Below are 14,569 nucleotides of genomic sequence, written 5' to 3' on the forward strand. Positions count from 1 at the left end.
CACACACATGCTAGAATACCCGATTTCAAATCTGCACAACTAATGGCCCACAACTAATAGGTTTACTTGTTTTTTTTTCATGACTTACGAGAACAGCAAACAAACAGTATGATAACAATTGTTCACCACACACTGAATAAATTCAATCTTGTGACAGAAATATAGCTGAGACTATAATAAAACATAAATGAACAGTTTCAAGTGTTGGCCGTTAACAAAGAGGGATGACTTACTAGTCAGTGCTGCGGATTGATGATATTTGTGAGTTGAAATGGTTTATGTGTTCAATAAGACGACAAGCAAGAAAAACATGAAGCAGCACACAATGAAGAGGTAAGTACTTTTTTGCACGAGGTATGTAACACTGAAACAGGAAAATGTAAATGACATAAAATCTGTTTTCTTGGAAAGAACATTTTTGCTCAGAATCCACTAATATCTTCATGACAAAAAAAAACAAAAACAGAATGTGAGATGGTTAAAAATCATCATCCAGTCTCTGTGAACAAAATGTCACTGAGTAGTAATAAAACTGACTTTGCATTGAAGTGCAGTGGAGCTTTTAGCCCTGGTTTGCCCCCCCCCTCCCCCTCCTCAAAGATATAGACCACTTCAACAGCGTTTCTGTTTCCTCTTCATCTGCAACTCCTGAACATTAAAGAAGCCTGCAAACTCTCCCCCTTTGGTGGTGAAGCCCATAAAAAAAACAACAACGCTCAAAGTGCTGTGTTGATGCCCCTCACACCCCAGTTAGGGTTTCATTTATGGTGGAGATGTGGTCAATTACAGAGAGCTGTCTCTGGCTGCGGTGGGCCTGTCTGGGCCGCTGGTGCAGCAGGAAGAGGCGTTTGGCTGCCGCCCTGTACTTCCGAGACATCAGGTTGTAGACGACGGGATTGATGGAGGCGCTGAGGTAGCAGAGAACCATGGAGGCCATGTTGAAGTTCTGGCTCAGTATGGCTGTGTCGTAGTCATCCACCTGAGCGAAGAGGTTCCTGCCGATGTGGTAGGGCAACCAGCATATGATGAAGGCCAGCACCACCACCACTGAGGGAGAAATAAAGTTAAGGGGAGGAAATTAGTTTCATTTAAAGGGGCATTAAAGGAATAGTTCCACATTTTGGAAACATGCTTGTTAGTTTTCTTCTTGAGTTAGATAAGATTGATACTACTCTTTTCATGTTGAGTAATATAGGGCCAGTTTACCTCATCTACAAAAATGAGACTTGAGATTTCTGCCTCAACACTAAGACACTGGAGGTTAATCCTTTAGTTAGATGCCACTAAAAGTAGGTTAACAGGTTTGGTAAACAGACTCTTTTAGTATTTGTGACTATGTACATAACAATTCCAATCAAAAATTTAAAAATATATATCTACCTCATTAGGACTGTGTGGGAGCTGTTTAAACAGATTTAATTTACAGTTCTTACAACCCATCTTAGGATATCTTCTTACCCAACAAATGTCATCAGATACTGATTGTAGTTCTTGTTAAATTCTGGTAGGTGTGCAAAAATACCCTGTCCATGTCAAAGCAGTGAGAAGAAATGTCTTATGTAAAATAACCAGTATTGTTCTGACTTTGACAGATAACAGTGTGTTTTTGTTGGGGCTTTATCATTTATAGTGAGAGGCTGATTAAGAAAATAGGTTTCCAGGGTCTTTAACTAACCAATGATCTATGATCACCCTTGACATATATTAATGACCAGCAGCAATTACAGCAACATCAAAAGAACATCACTCTAAGCCCACGCACAAACACTCTCACTCAGGTGCACAACCTCTCTTGTTCCCTTAAGTGATGGTGACCTGTGATTGGCTTCAACGGTGAAGTCACACTTTCATAATACAGGCAAGTGAGCGAACTAATTAGAGCATATATCCAGCAAAAATGTCCGCTGATAGGAAAACATATCACGATTTCAGAAAAGAGCAAAGCTTAATTTAGCTTTTGAAAGCCAGAAATCTTAGTGGCTGGGTGAGTCACTGGTATTGATCAAAAAGCCCCTGCGGATAAAATTATCATAAATCTGTGTGATGGGGACAGCCATCTCTGCAAGGATAAAACATTTCAATTCAGTAATTAAAAGAGAGGTATATCAGTAAACAGTTAATTGTAAATGGAGGAGCTACATTGTGGATTCACCGTGAGAAGGTGACGCAGTTTTGTCCACGATCGATCATGTCTTGCCCTACTGGTGCAGCTATCAGTGACTCAGTGACACCGACAGATTAAAAAGATGCCGGGGACTGTGAGAGCATGTAAATTTCCATTAAGGTGATTTATAGAGATGTCTGATGACAATCCAATTTGGGATTCAACAAATGTGGATACAAACGGCAGCAGGTCTGACAACATGAGTTCTGTGCAGTGTGTGCTCAGATAATGAACAGCGTTAATATCTTAATGGAAGCATCATGATTAAATATTTGGTTAATACAGATTGTCCTGGCTGCTGTCTTTTACTGTAAGACAGGGTTTCCTGCACAATATGCCAGGGCTGCAAATTAAGCCAATCAGTATGTGCAGTGGTAGGACATGATTAGCCTCAGACAAAACAGAATCATTTTCCCAGCTGATATCAACAACAACACATATGGAAGCAGCTTTCTCCTCTTTAAACTTGCGGGACAAAAAGCAACACAATGGCCTGTGATAGAACGTACAGACAGCTGGATATTTTATGATCCACAGAATAGGTGAAACTACTACAAATCACGTCTTGAAATATGTGAAAACAATAGTTAATTTTGCATTCGCAAGTACACACAACTCGGCTAATGCAGGAAACCAGAAATCCCACGTTCAGATCTGTCAGTCTGCCTTTTTGCTTCAGCAACAATGAAAGGCAGACAGACAAAAGTCTGATGGATTTCTGGTTTAAGCCTTTAACCAATAGAGAGAATTCTGTCTTTGTTTTTTTGCTGTCATTCCTGAATCTGAATTGTCTGTTATAAGTCAGGGGCAACAAAAAAGCGGAGAAAGGTAGAATCAGAGGAAATCCTTCTGGGTGATGTGAAATGTCTCTGAGCTTTCGTGAATAATTAGGGATGAAGTTTAATTGCAAATTGAAAATGTGAAACTCTGAGTCACAGTGCTGTAAGAGCTGTCTGTTAATTTAACAGTTTGACAATCTTAACTAAAAGGGGCAAAGCACAGTATATGAAGGTCTGCCGTTCAGTGGTAGTATTTAAGGTGTGTTTTTAATCCATTTTCAACTCACCCAGGATCTTGACTGTTTGTCTGTGTGACCTTTCTCTTGCCAAGGCGCAGGGGCCTTGCAGGTCATTCTTGCTTTTCCACAGCTTGCACCCAATGGAGCCGTAGAGGAAGATGAGGCAGAGCATCGGACAGAAAAAGTAGGTGGTGGACACCCAGAGCATGATGTGCAGCTGTCCAGAGCTGATGGCGTAGCTGGTATGTTTACACTGGCCCGTGTTGTAGTCCGGGTGCGTGTCATTGTCGTACTCCACCCCGACCAAGAAGAGCGTGGGTGCCGCAGACACCAGGGCAAAACCCCACAGAGCGAAGATGATGTACTGGACCCTGCGTTTGGTCACCAGAACCTTACTCCTGAGGGGGAAGCTGATGGCCAGGTAGCGCTCAATGCTCAGAGCCGTGATGTGAAGGATGGTGGCCGAGGTGCAACCCTCGAAAATGTAGTGATAGAAGCGGCACACCGCCTCCCCGAACAGCCAGGGCACGTACTTCCACAGGCGGTAGAGGTCAAAGGGCAGGCAGAGGAAGATGATGAGGTCAGACACTGCCATGCTGGACAGGTAGAGGTTGGTCGTGGTCTTCATGTCCTTGAAGTGCTGGATGATGAGGATGGTCATGGTGTTGCCTGTCACCCCGACAATGAAGATGAGGATGCAGATGACAGTGACAGGGATGAGGGTGGAGGTGGGGAACAGGGAGCCCTCGTAGTGGTGGTCGTCTATATTGTACTGGTCCATGGCCTCTGCTCCACCAACATGAAGCTCCACCTGGGGTCTGGTCCAGGGCATGCCAACCTCCACTATGTGCTGGCAAACGAAGTGTGAAAGACTCAACAGGCAGCTGTGGAGAGAAGAATGAGCCATTAAAGGACCAAACCTGTGTTTTTGAAAGTTTTATTTTTTGAGCTACAAATGATGTAGATTTTATATTATATATTATATTTATATGTTGACATTCTTTGGGGATTTTTAAATCTCAGGCAGCTGTTGGTTTCCATTCATTTATGTATGTTACAAGCATCTTTTAGCAGTATCTTGAAGCTTGCTCCAGATGATACAGGTAATAATCCATCACAGCGTAAATAAAATCAGCAATCATTTTTGTCATTATTGTTGCAATTTTATGTTGTAAATGGAGACTGATTTGAAAAGATTGCACCTTGTAGAGATAATGAAATGTGACAGAAATGAACAGAAAACAGAGGCTGTCTGGAAAAAAGAGAGCAAGACGATTTCTAAAACAATTAGCTGCAACATAAATCACACATAGGTTGTAGTTAACGGGCTAAAACATGCAAAAAAGCAGACATAACATCTTGATTGTGACTTTACCTTTGAAACTGAGCTGGATCTCTCAACCTTTCAACTTTTTCTCTTGGTCTCTGTTACTGTGTGTGTCGATGAAGAGCAACAGCAGGAGAATCACATGAAGTGGCAGAGCCGGTCCCTGATGCTCAATAGCCAGTCAAGCTCTGGCGAGAGACGAAGAAAAGAGCACCTCCTCCACAGCACCCTGAGGAGTCAGGGAGCAACCGGGAGGTTGTCTGTTGTGTGTGTATCTAAGTAATCTTCTTAATCTAATGATGACGGGATAGATGACGCTAAAAGGCATAAGATGGAGAGAATAAGATTTGAGGGAACCCCCTCCCTCTCTGCTGCTTCTCTGGGAGAATAAATGCAGATTGAGGATCATACTAATCTGTACCGAGCATAAATACACAAGAAATATACTTAAAAAGAGGGATATAACTTTAATTAATTAATACATCAATCACTTAAATCCCAGCGTGTTTGCCAAGCTGTCTGGAAGTAGTCACTGAAAAATGAGTTCTGTGTTTGCTTAATTGTCCACCAGCCCCATCTGTCTCTGCGCTCAGCTTCATCACTCCACACTCCCACCCGCTCATCTCTTCCTCTTCACCCTCAACTTACCTATCAGGCTTGTTATAACAAACCTAACTTCAACAATGCTCCGATGAGTAAAAAGGAATGCCATGTTTTTTTAGAAAAACATAAAGTTTGGGTGTAACCGGGGCCTAAAAGGGTCAAAAGAAGTCAAAATCTTTATGTCACTTTGGTGTAAAATGTTGCAGAGCTTTATAGATAATGAATGGATGTTTGAATTGGGGCACTGGATTTGTTGATTTAGGAGATTTTTGTTTCTTCTTCTTCTTTCTCCTGGTTGAGATTGAAAGTCTAGTTTTATATTAGAATTTGGTGTCGTGTGAAATTCATTTTGGTACTTTATGATCTCTTATTGTGAGTATAGTGACTTCATATCCAACTGAATCACAAACTCAAATGTTTTCTGTTTGATTTTAAAGCTCTGGAGTGAGACAAAGAGTGGTGCAAACTCTGCAGATCAATAATGAGAACTGGATAACTGATGCCTCTGTGTGAAGTGAATCTCCCATATTTTTTAAATGGACGGCATTCCCCAGTGAGTGCATCGCACATCATCACAGACCTACGTCACGGACATGCACGCAGGTGTATTTTTAGTTCCTGATCTACAGGTTTTTTTTTTTTGTGTCCAAAGTAACATTAATCACAGCAGCCTGGATGACCTGCTTGGATGACCAACGGTGTGCTTTGTTGGTTCAGAGCCACCATATCCATTAGATCTAAATGAACCTTTGCAACAAGAGTCACACTGACATCGGGGTGTATTTGTGTGTTTACACTGAGCTGACCCGCAGCCGGATGCAGCACTCAGACCTCAGAGGGGCAGCAGGAATGTCCCTCCTCTGTCATTGTTTACTCCTCTCAAAGCTACGCGACAGGGAAAGCTTGTTTGCCTGTTTGTTTCTTTTAAAAAAAAAAGGGGGTTTCCAACCTGTCTCTCAACAAGACCGATGTTGTACACTGAGCGTCGACCAAGACGAGCGATCCCACTCTCACCCTCATTAATCATGGCTTTTCTTGCTAACACCGCTTAGGTGTGCTTGCACAGTGGACAGGGACTCCTATATCTTACTTTAGAAGCTTTCATTCAGCCGTATCTCTCGACAAGCTTTCTCGTCTTGAGAGAAACGGGATGGAAGAGGAGAGAAGTCGAGCAGACAAGAGGAAAGAAGAGGATAAAAGATTTTCTCAGACTACGGCCAATCATCTGAGCTGACAGAATGAGAAGACAGGTGTATATCTTACTCACAGATCCTTTGACTAGACAAATGTCAGCGCTGACTCACCATCACAGATTCAGCTTTGGGCCTCAAGTCTTGCCTCTGAGAAAGCCTTTGGTATTTTAATACTGGTTCGGGAGATTGACTTTGTGACTACCTGTTTTTATCATCTGTGAAAATACAACAGTAACATTTGAGCGATGTAGATGTCCTTTATAAAATGAAAGCAGTTGACAGGTTCAGTCTGTTTGTTTACTTTCTGTGTGAAGACTCCATTTCCTGGCATTGTGGGTCCATAATATATATACATCTTACTAAAATATGGTCAATATAGATAAGACTTTCTTTACGTGAGATTTTAATCACTGGTCAAACCGTTCAACTGCCTGCTCAGTCAGAAGGAAATGAAATGTTTAGTGTTAGCTTACTGCGTCAAGACTGAGACATGATTTTCCCCAAAACTTTTCAGATAATTTGCCTTATTACAAAGGTTCTGAAGACAGAGAAATAAGTAATATTTTTTATAATGTTCCCAATCTTTCCAGACCTGTGTGGGAACACGTTCTGTCCGCCAGATATTAAGTTGTTAAATATGAGATAAGGTTCACTAATATATGAGACTAACAAACAAGGCATAAGCCCACCATCCCATAGAATGACAATACTTTCTATACCAGTACACCTCAGTGTGTATTATCACACTTCTGCTGTACAACTATAAGAGATGTGATGCCCCCCCAAGTTTGTTTGGAGTCAGTGTAACTCAGGGTTAGGTCTGTTTCACTAGTGAGGGTTGGATTAGTAGTCTTTGCGAGTCAATTAATTAAAATTTTGATTAATTGATTGAAAGTTGAGTAATTAAAAGTCTATTTATATTCAAAAATTGTGAAAAATGTCTATCACAGTTCAACCAAAAACACTAAATATATAAATATAATATAAATATACACCAAATATACAATAATAAAACTAAGAAATGCACCAAAGCCTCACATTTGGTAAGTTGGAACCAGTGAATGTTTCGTATTTCTGCTTGAAATAGGGGTTGAATAATTAATGGATAATCAAATAACTGACAGTTATAACTGATCAGTTATTGATTTAGAACAGGTGGTTAAACTGTTGATTGGAACTACAGATTGAGGTGTTGTGGTACACATGCCAGCCAATCAGAAACAAGTATTTCATGACCATGTATGTATGTATGTATGGCCATATAAATGATGAGTAATCCGAAGACACACATACGTCCAAACTTCAAACATGATTAAGAATTATAAATCTTTTATTGTGCATGGATCCTTTGTAGATATCATGGCTATACAGATACACTTTAGATACATTTCTATGATTATACATTTTTTTCCCATAACGAACATTTTAAAGTGATATGTCTGGTAGTATGTATAGTATAACAAATTTTCATTTTGGAATGTACGGTGTATGAGGTAACTGCAAACATTAAAATTACATAAAAATGGTCTCTATTTTTGTGCATATTTTACTCATTTTTGTAGCATTTTCTTAATCTCCCCAACCAAAGGTAGTAAGCCCAGGGTGAAGAGGTGTTAAAATGGCACACATTGCAATTGCTATCAAAAATAGGAATTTGAATTCTTTAAATGACAAAGAGAAGACATTTGCAGAATGTCTGAAAGACCAAATCATGTAATTATCCAAGACGTTTTGCAAGGTACCTGTATTTCATTTTTACGGTTGCAACAGCGGTTATCTGCCCAAAACCAAACAACAATAGACCCTACAGCAGATTACTACTGAAAAAAATCAGCGTTAGCAATCTGTTACGAATACTTAACACACAGAGAAAAAGGTAAATTTAGATTCACAGGAAGTACATGATATAACACATGTTGTATCTGCCATTTGCGTTCCATGATTCATGAGTACTCAGGATTTATTATTTTCTCTGGAGAGTATTAACTTATATTACTTCAATATTATAAAAAAATATACTTCACACATGTATAACCTGACAAATCAAAATAAATCATAGTACACAGAACTACTTTCCATTTCGCTCATGATTACGTATATTTACTAACATCAAATAAATGTTGAAAAAAATAAAAGTAAATAAAACACGTTTTAGAGTTTTCTAACACTAAAAAAAAAAACATGAAAACTTAGAGAAATTAAGAAAATTCTCCCGAGATTTTTTCCTCTCCAATTAAGGCCTCTGAAACAACTGGTACATACTTTTTTTTTTCTCCGTTTTTTTTTTTTTTTTTTTTCTCTTTTGCTGAGATAGATCAGCTGTTTCAGTGACATATTAATGTGGTACTACAACTTTTAAAACACCCAAAACACAAGTAGGGCTCGCACAATCTCAAAGTGTGTTCTATAAAATGCATCACAAGACCAAGACGCAGTCAGTCGAGGTTTTTTCTTTCACTAAGGTGCAAAATCAATTACTGGGGAAAAAAACCAAAATAAACCAAAATAAAACAGAACATACAGGTAAGCATACATTTTTTGTGCTGAACAACAATATTTCGGAGTAAAGCAGCTGCATGATTGTAAAAACAAGCTACAGTATAACTATATGATAGTAAAAATAATTAGAATTCACTGTTAGTTTGGTTTTTGTTTGTTTTCTAACTTTATACTGAGCATTTTTTTTTTTTCTCAAACTTACAGGTCCTTGTGTCTTCACTGTACAAAAATATACTAACATTTCTCCAGTCATTTTTGCATCCTTAAACATTCTGAACATCAAAAAGGTTGGAAAGTGCTAAATGAACGTTCTATAATGTGAACAAGAATTTCATTTTTCGTTTTCTTCTCTCGCTAGACCCCTTAAACTCCAGCAGGGGGGTTAAGTCCCTTCATCTGGCCCTGAAGCCCTCCCAGCCGTGTACCTTTTTGTGGCACCAACTACATACAGTATACACATCTGGACACACACACACACACCCCAATGTGCAAACACTGGCCCACCAGGTCCCAGGATCAAATAGCACATAGGCTAATGACACACCTACGTACTATTTTTGGAACACATCTATCAAAAAACAGTTTCATACTGGACACGTAAATGGAAATATAAATAATGACTATCTCTATACACATATATACTGTTTTATATATATATACTGTAATCAACAAGTACATGAGTCGAAGCGCCCCTTCCCTCCCACCCTCTCCCCCGAAAATTAACCGTATCCCTGCTCTTTCTGAGTTCCTTTTTGCACAGGAAAGCTGATCATGATGGAACAGAAATCTCAACTGAACAACAAGATACCACAGAGTCGGGGCGGCAGGGTGACAGAGGCAGGAGAGGAAGGTATCACAGATGCCAAATAAGGTGTTACATCCTCAATTTTTAAACTGCTATTAAGCCCACGCTCACCGGCCCTCCCTCCCCCTGAAGCTAATGCGATTACTCTGTTGACAAGAGAAAAAAACAGTAAGTACAAAAATGAAGAAAACAAAACAACAGAGAGAGAGAGAGAGAGAGGAGGGGGGGGGTAAAGAATAAAGCTATAACCCTGCAGCTGGGGGGGGGGTGCGCACTGCTCATTTAATGACAAAGTACTGGATGACAAAAGCGATGAGGATGGCGATGACTGCGAAAACCATGAGGAGGAGGAAAGCGCACTGCTCGTCCGTCAGGCTCCGTCTGGCGCGGCTGGACTCCGCGCCGGCTCTGGACCCCGAGCCGGCCGCGGAGCCGCCCGCCGCCACGTCGTTCCGCTGGGGGGAGAGGGTCACTGTGGGGCTGTAGGGGCCGCTTAGCTCCGGGGCGTCCTGGCACTGCCTGATGGCACACACCCGGAAACGGTAGTCGCTGTTAGGCTGCAGGTTCTGGACGTGGAAGGATGTGGCAGAGCCTTTGTAGGCCTGAGAACGGGAGAGAAGAGGAAGTGTGATTAAAAAAAAAAGGGGATACAAGACAGGAAGAGAGTGGGGAAACGGATAAAACGACAACAAAGGAGTCAAACAGTCACTTGGTTTACCATTTTCTCATCTACTTGTTCTCCCATTTATATCCTTAATATCCAATTCAGTCATATGAAGATCTTGACTCTATGGATGTCGGTCGAACAGTCGATGAACCACGCTGGTCCAGACTGAATTATCTCATTTGCTACTGGACTGCCGTGAAATTTTGTACATTCATTGTCCCTAGAGGATGAATGTGAACAAACTTCATGCTGCTGAATTAATGCATTTCCTTGCATCTCAAATACTGTAATTCAGCTGCTTTGATGAGGAATCTTATATATATATATATATATATATATATATATATATATATATATATATATATATATATATATATATATATATATATATAAGCCTAAATCTGGTTATCAATACTGGTGAAATTGCGTTTATTGAAATGTGTGTTGAACCTGTATTGGCCGGTAAAGCTGATGAAATCCTTCCCGTCATTGTGCTTCTGAACAAACGGATGTTATGGCCTTTCAGCTCTTTCGAGTGTCAGGCGGAACGTAAAACATTAGGCGTCCTCTCTGTTAGCTCGGAGTAGTTTTCAATTTACAGACTATTTTTCTGATTTATTTGTTAGAGTTGTGTTTGTTGCCTTGGACGAAGCGGGAAGCCATCTGCCTTAGCTGTTTGCCCAGCTGACACACACAAACACACACACACACACACACACACACACACACACACAGACAGAGGTTTTTAGAGCACCGTGTCAACCTGATCTGTTTGGTTGCTAGAATGGTACTTTTTTTTTTTATTATTCTCTTTATTGAGTGATAAAACTTCTCATTTAAATTGTAAAAGTGAGACTAAAAGTGAATTCAACACATCCCCGGCTTTTCTTGTTTATAAATTGAGAATCCATTGAAAAAAAATACTGCAACCAATAATATTGGAGGAGGGTCTATCTCAACCAAACGAATAATCCCCTCTTAAACAGAGCAATTCGAATCCCAGCCGGAGAGACGGACGATAAGGATGGACACAAACTCAAACGGGATGGCAGCCACATATTTCAACTCACAGACTCGACGTCTTGATGTGGTGAGATTAGCATATGCCTGCGGCGGCCATTACTCCACGTTAACGCGGCTGAAGGCCACCGAGAGGGATGAATGTGCTAGCAGGGGCCGGACACCTGGGATACCCTCATAGATCAATGACCTTTTGCATAATGTGCAATTTAAAGCCGGCGGTGACTAATACGGAACTCTGCAATGCCGCGGTGAAAACATTAAGTCCCCTTGGATCCATCTGTGTCCTGATCTGCATAAAAAGAGCGCTGTGATGAATGGCAGGTCAGCTGCGGGTGAGGAGTGAAGGACACTAAACACAAAAAGGAGTAGAAAAAACCTTCACGGAGTAAAGTCTTTACCTGTTTAAAGTCGGAGTTTCCCATCATGCACTGCAGGGTGTAGATGACTGGGTCCCCTTTCATGGGTGGCAGGGCCTCCCATGTGACTTCGCAGGAGTTGTCATCCAGACGCTCCACTTTAGGGACTGGAAGGGAAGGTGGGGGTGGAGTGAGAGAAGAGAGTGTAGATGGAGTGAAAACTACACTGATGGCAGGAAGTAACCGCATTAACTGAACTTCTGCCACAATTTAAAACAAGAGATCCAACCAATCAGAACAATTTGCATTTCTAATACTGAGGAATTTCCTCCATGTATCATTATATTAATAACACTTTTTTTGCTTTGACCTCAGTTTAACATGCATTGTAATCTACAAAACCTCATTGGAGCTTTAAATTCTTAAAAAAAACACAACATAAAAGACAAAATTGACATCCAACTTCCCAAAAAATGTCAGATATGCTGTGAATATGTGGATGTTTTTGAAAGTGGGACTGCTATAGAAACCGTTTTAATAAAAATGTACTTACTTTGATATGTACAGTGACTCAGCTGACGGATTAAGTGTGAATTCTACACAACTACATGTGACTTTTCCCCATTAGCGGAGTGCAGCAACTATGAGTCATGCTCTTCTTTAGGTAGGTGGCATTTGAAGTAAAAACAATAAAATATACGGTTGTATTCGACAGTCAGAGTTCCCTGGTAATCATGAAGAAATACAGCGGCGAGGGAGGATTTTTAATTCTTTGTGGCATTATGATATCAGTCTTTAAACTTAATTATTCTGAATTCAAAACGGTTTATATGGTTGAGAGTCCACTTCACCGTGTAGGGAGACAAACACTGACAAAACCGGCGACTGACGTGATTCAAGAAGAGGTGCTTCTCTGAGAATAAAACCCACATCCTCATTACTGACTTCAATATGTAGGATCAAAAGAGGCTTTGCAGAGGCTGGGTTGAGACCGGACCGCTGAGCTCAACGAGGCCGACTCATGATGACAGCCGACGAGTGAATATCTGGCTTCTTGCCGGGTCTTAATCAAATGCGAGTCAAACTTGGGTCGGCTGAGGTTAAAAGCTGAGTACTGGTTGTATGTATGGCGGGAGTGAGTGTTTGTAAAGATAAATAGGAGCTGAAAGAAAGAAAAAGAAAGAAAGGAAGAAAGAGAGTAAAGGCTGCCAACTGTACCTTTCACAGGGGCAGGAGGAGAGCGTGGGGTGGTGAATGTGTAAACATTGGAGAAGGGCCCTTCGCCCGCCTCATTAAAGGCCTGGATGCGGAACGTGTAAGAGGTAGACTCATTAAGCCTCTGGACTTTGTGTGTGTGGCATGGTCCTTTATACAAGGATATAAATCTGCAATGACAGGAACATGAGAAAAAGAGAGAGAGAGAGAGAGAGAGAGAGAGAAAGGATTTAATGAGCAAAAGGGTAAAGATGACAAAAGCAAACAAGACGAGCGACTCCTCCGTCAGGAAATGTACAGTAACATAAAGCAGATCATCGCTTCCTGTCTCCATATGAGGTTGCTCCGTCTGGTGCGTTACTTTCTATGTACCCCCGCCCGCCTCTATACAGTTATCTGAAGCTTTTGTCTCCTCTTATCAGTTTCTCTCTTGTCAGGTCGCTTCCCCTCTCCTGACTAATGGGGCCACCGACCTGCCGCTCTTATCCCCCATCTGCAGCTGATACTGGAGGGCGTCTGAGGTGGCGGCTTTGGCTGGACCGTCGCCCCACTTGAGCCTGAGGGTCTGGTGGCTGAAGGCGGTGCACTCCAGGCGGGGTGGCAGCGGGGGCAGAGGCTTCGTCTTCAGCTTAAAGGTGTGACTGAATGGGCCTGCTCCCAAGCTATTCAGGGCTTGGATTCGGATCCTGAAGGAGAAGAGAGAGAGAGATGTCAAGATCGGAGCGAGGACTGAGCTGTGGCCGGAGCAGAAACACTGCAGTGACTATTAAAGTGGTATTAACAGTATTTTATCTCTTCAGCCTCTGTTCATGTAATATCATGTGATATTTATCCTAGGAAAGAGACGTTTTATGTTGTTTTTGGCTTCGTTTCTGGTTCTGAACAACTGCCTTTTGATTCAGTTGGCGTCCTTGAGTACAAAGTATCACAAATGTGGTGTGTGTGTGTGTGTGTGTGTGTGTAATTGATTTGCATTACATCTGTTGACATTTGAAAGATGCAAAAGGTGTGCGGCGCAACTGTAAAACAACATTTCATAATCTTTTGAGTTTCCGTTGAGGAAGCGCCGACCTGTAGCTGATGTCAGGCTGCAGATGCTGGATGATGTGTCTGGTGACGGGGCCGACGACGATGGGTTGGCGTTCTCCCAGATCGATCAGGTAGGAGGTGATCTCGGAGCCGTGATCGCACGGGGGCTCCCAGCAGATACCCAAGCAGGTGGACGGAGAGTAGAGTGGTTGTGGCTGGGAACTGCTATCCTCCTCCTCGTCCTCTTCCTCCTCGTCTTCTTCTGCTTCCGCCGGGGTCTCGTACCTTTGCAGCTCGGACTCCTTCAGCGCGCTGATGTTGCTGACGGCTGCGGGCACGGAGCAGGGCGTCTGGCACAACACCGCCTCGCTGAAGGGTCCCACGCCGGCCACGTTCATGGCCTGCACGACAGCGAGACACGAGAGGGGTCAGTTAATCCAATCATGGTGACCGGACAGGAAATGTGTTATCATCGTGTTTGACCACAAGGTGGAGTTCTGATGTAAACAGAACCGGTACGGGTTTCAACATTTCCTGACAGGTATGTGGTGATTTCTAGTTTCTAGGCAGGACATAATTTAAAAATAAATGTATGTTTTTAATCAGTTGTTTCTGTGGAAGTCTGCTTTTATAGCCTTTAAATTGGAAACTGTTAAAACTTGTGTCTAAT

The 14,569-nt window shown here is 41.7% G+C and overlaps 2 protein-coding genes across 5 annotated transcripts in view; both read right to left on the minus strand.

Annotated features, from left to right (window-relative positions):
• Positions 1-622: 622 nt before the first annotated feature.
• On the minus strand, positions 623-4,060 carry mlnr (motilin receptor). The gene is made up of 2 exons (XM_044354547.1): positions 3,231-4,060; positions 623-1,047 (listed from the first exon to the last, which is right to left on the minus strand). Exons 1-2 carry the CDS (start codon positions 4,012-4,014, stop codon positions 740-742), a joined length of 1,092 nt encoding a protein of 363 aa, XP_044210482.1. The 5' UTR covers positions 4,015-4,060; the 3' UTR covers positions 623-739.
• Positions 4,061-7,617: 3,557 nt separating this feature from the next.
• fndc3a (fibronectin type III domain containing 3A) overlaps positions 7,618-14,569 on the minus strand; it is a 53,354-nt gene continuing 46,402 nt past the window's right edge. For 3 of the 4 annotated variants that reach the window (XM_044355010.1, XM_044355011.1, XM_044355012.1), the window contains 5 exons: positions 13,942-14,300; positions 13,344-13,556; positions 12,874-13,040; positions 11,698-11,822; positions 7,618-10,211 (listed from right to left, as the gene is read on the minus strand). In XM_044355010.1, the coding sequence (XP_044210945.1) occupies positions 9,888-10,211; positions 11,698-11,822; positions 12,874-13,040; positions 13,344-13,556; positions 13,942-14,300 (1,188 nt within the window). In that variant the 3' untranslated portion in view covers positions 7,618-9,887. Of the gene's footprint in view, positions 10,212-11,697; positions 11,823-12,873; positions 13,041-13,343; positions 13,557-13,941; positions 14,301-14,569 lie in introns of those variants that run through there. The other variant, XM_044355013.1, reaches the window with a different exon arrangement.

Source organism: Thunnus albacares, chromosome 6 (genome assembly GCF_914725855.1).
Source record: "Thunnus albacares chromosome 6, fThuAlb1.1, whole genome shotgun sequence".
Classification (NCBI taxonomy): Eukaryota; Metazoa; Chordata; class Actinopteri; order Scombriformes; family Scombridae; genus Thunnus; species Thunnus albacares.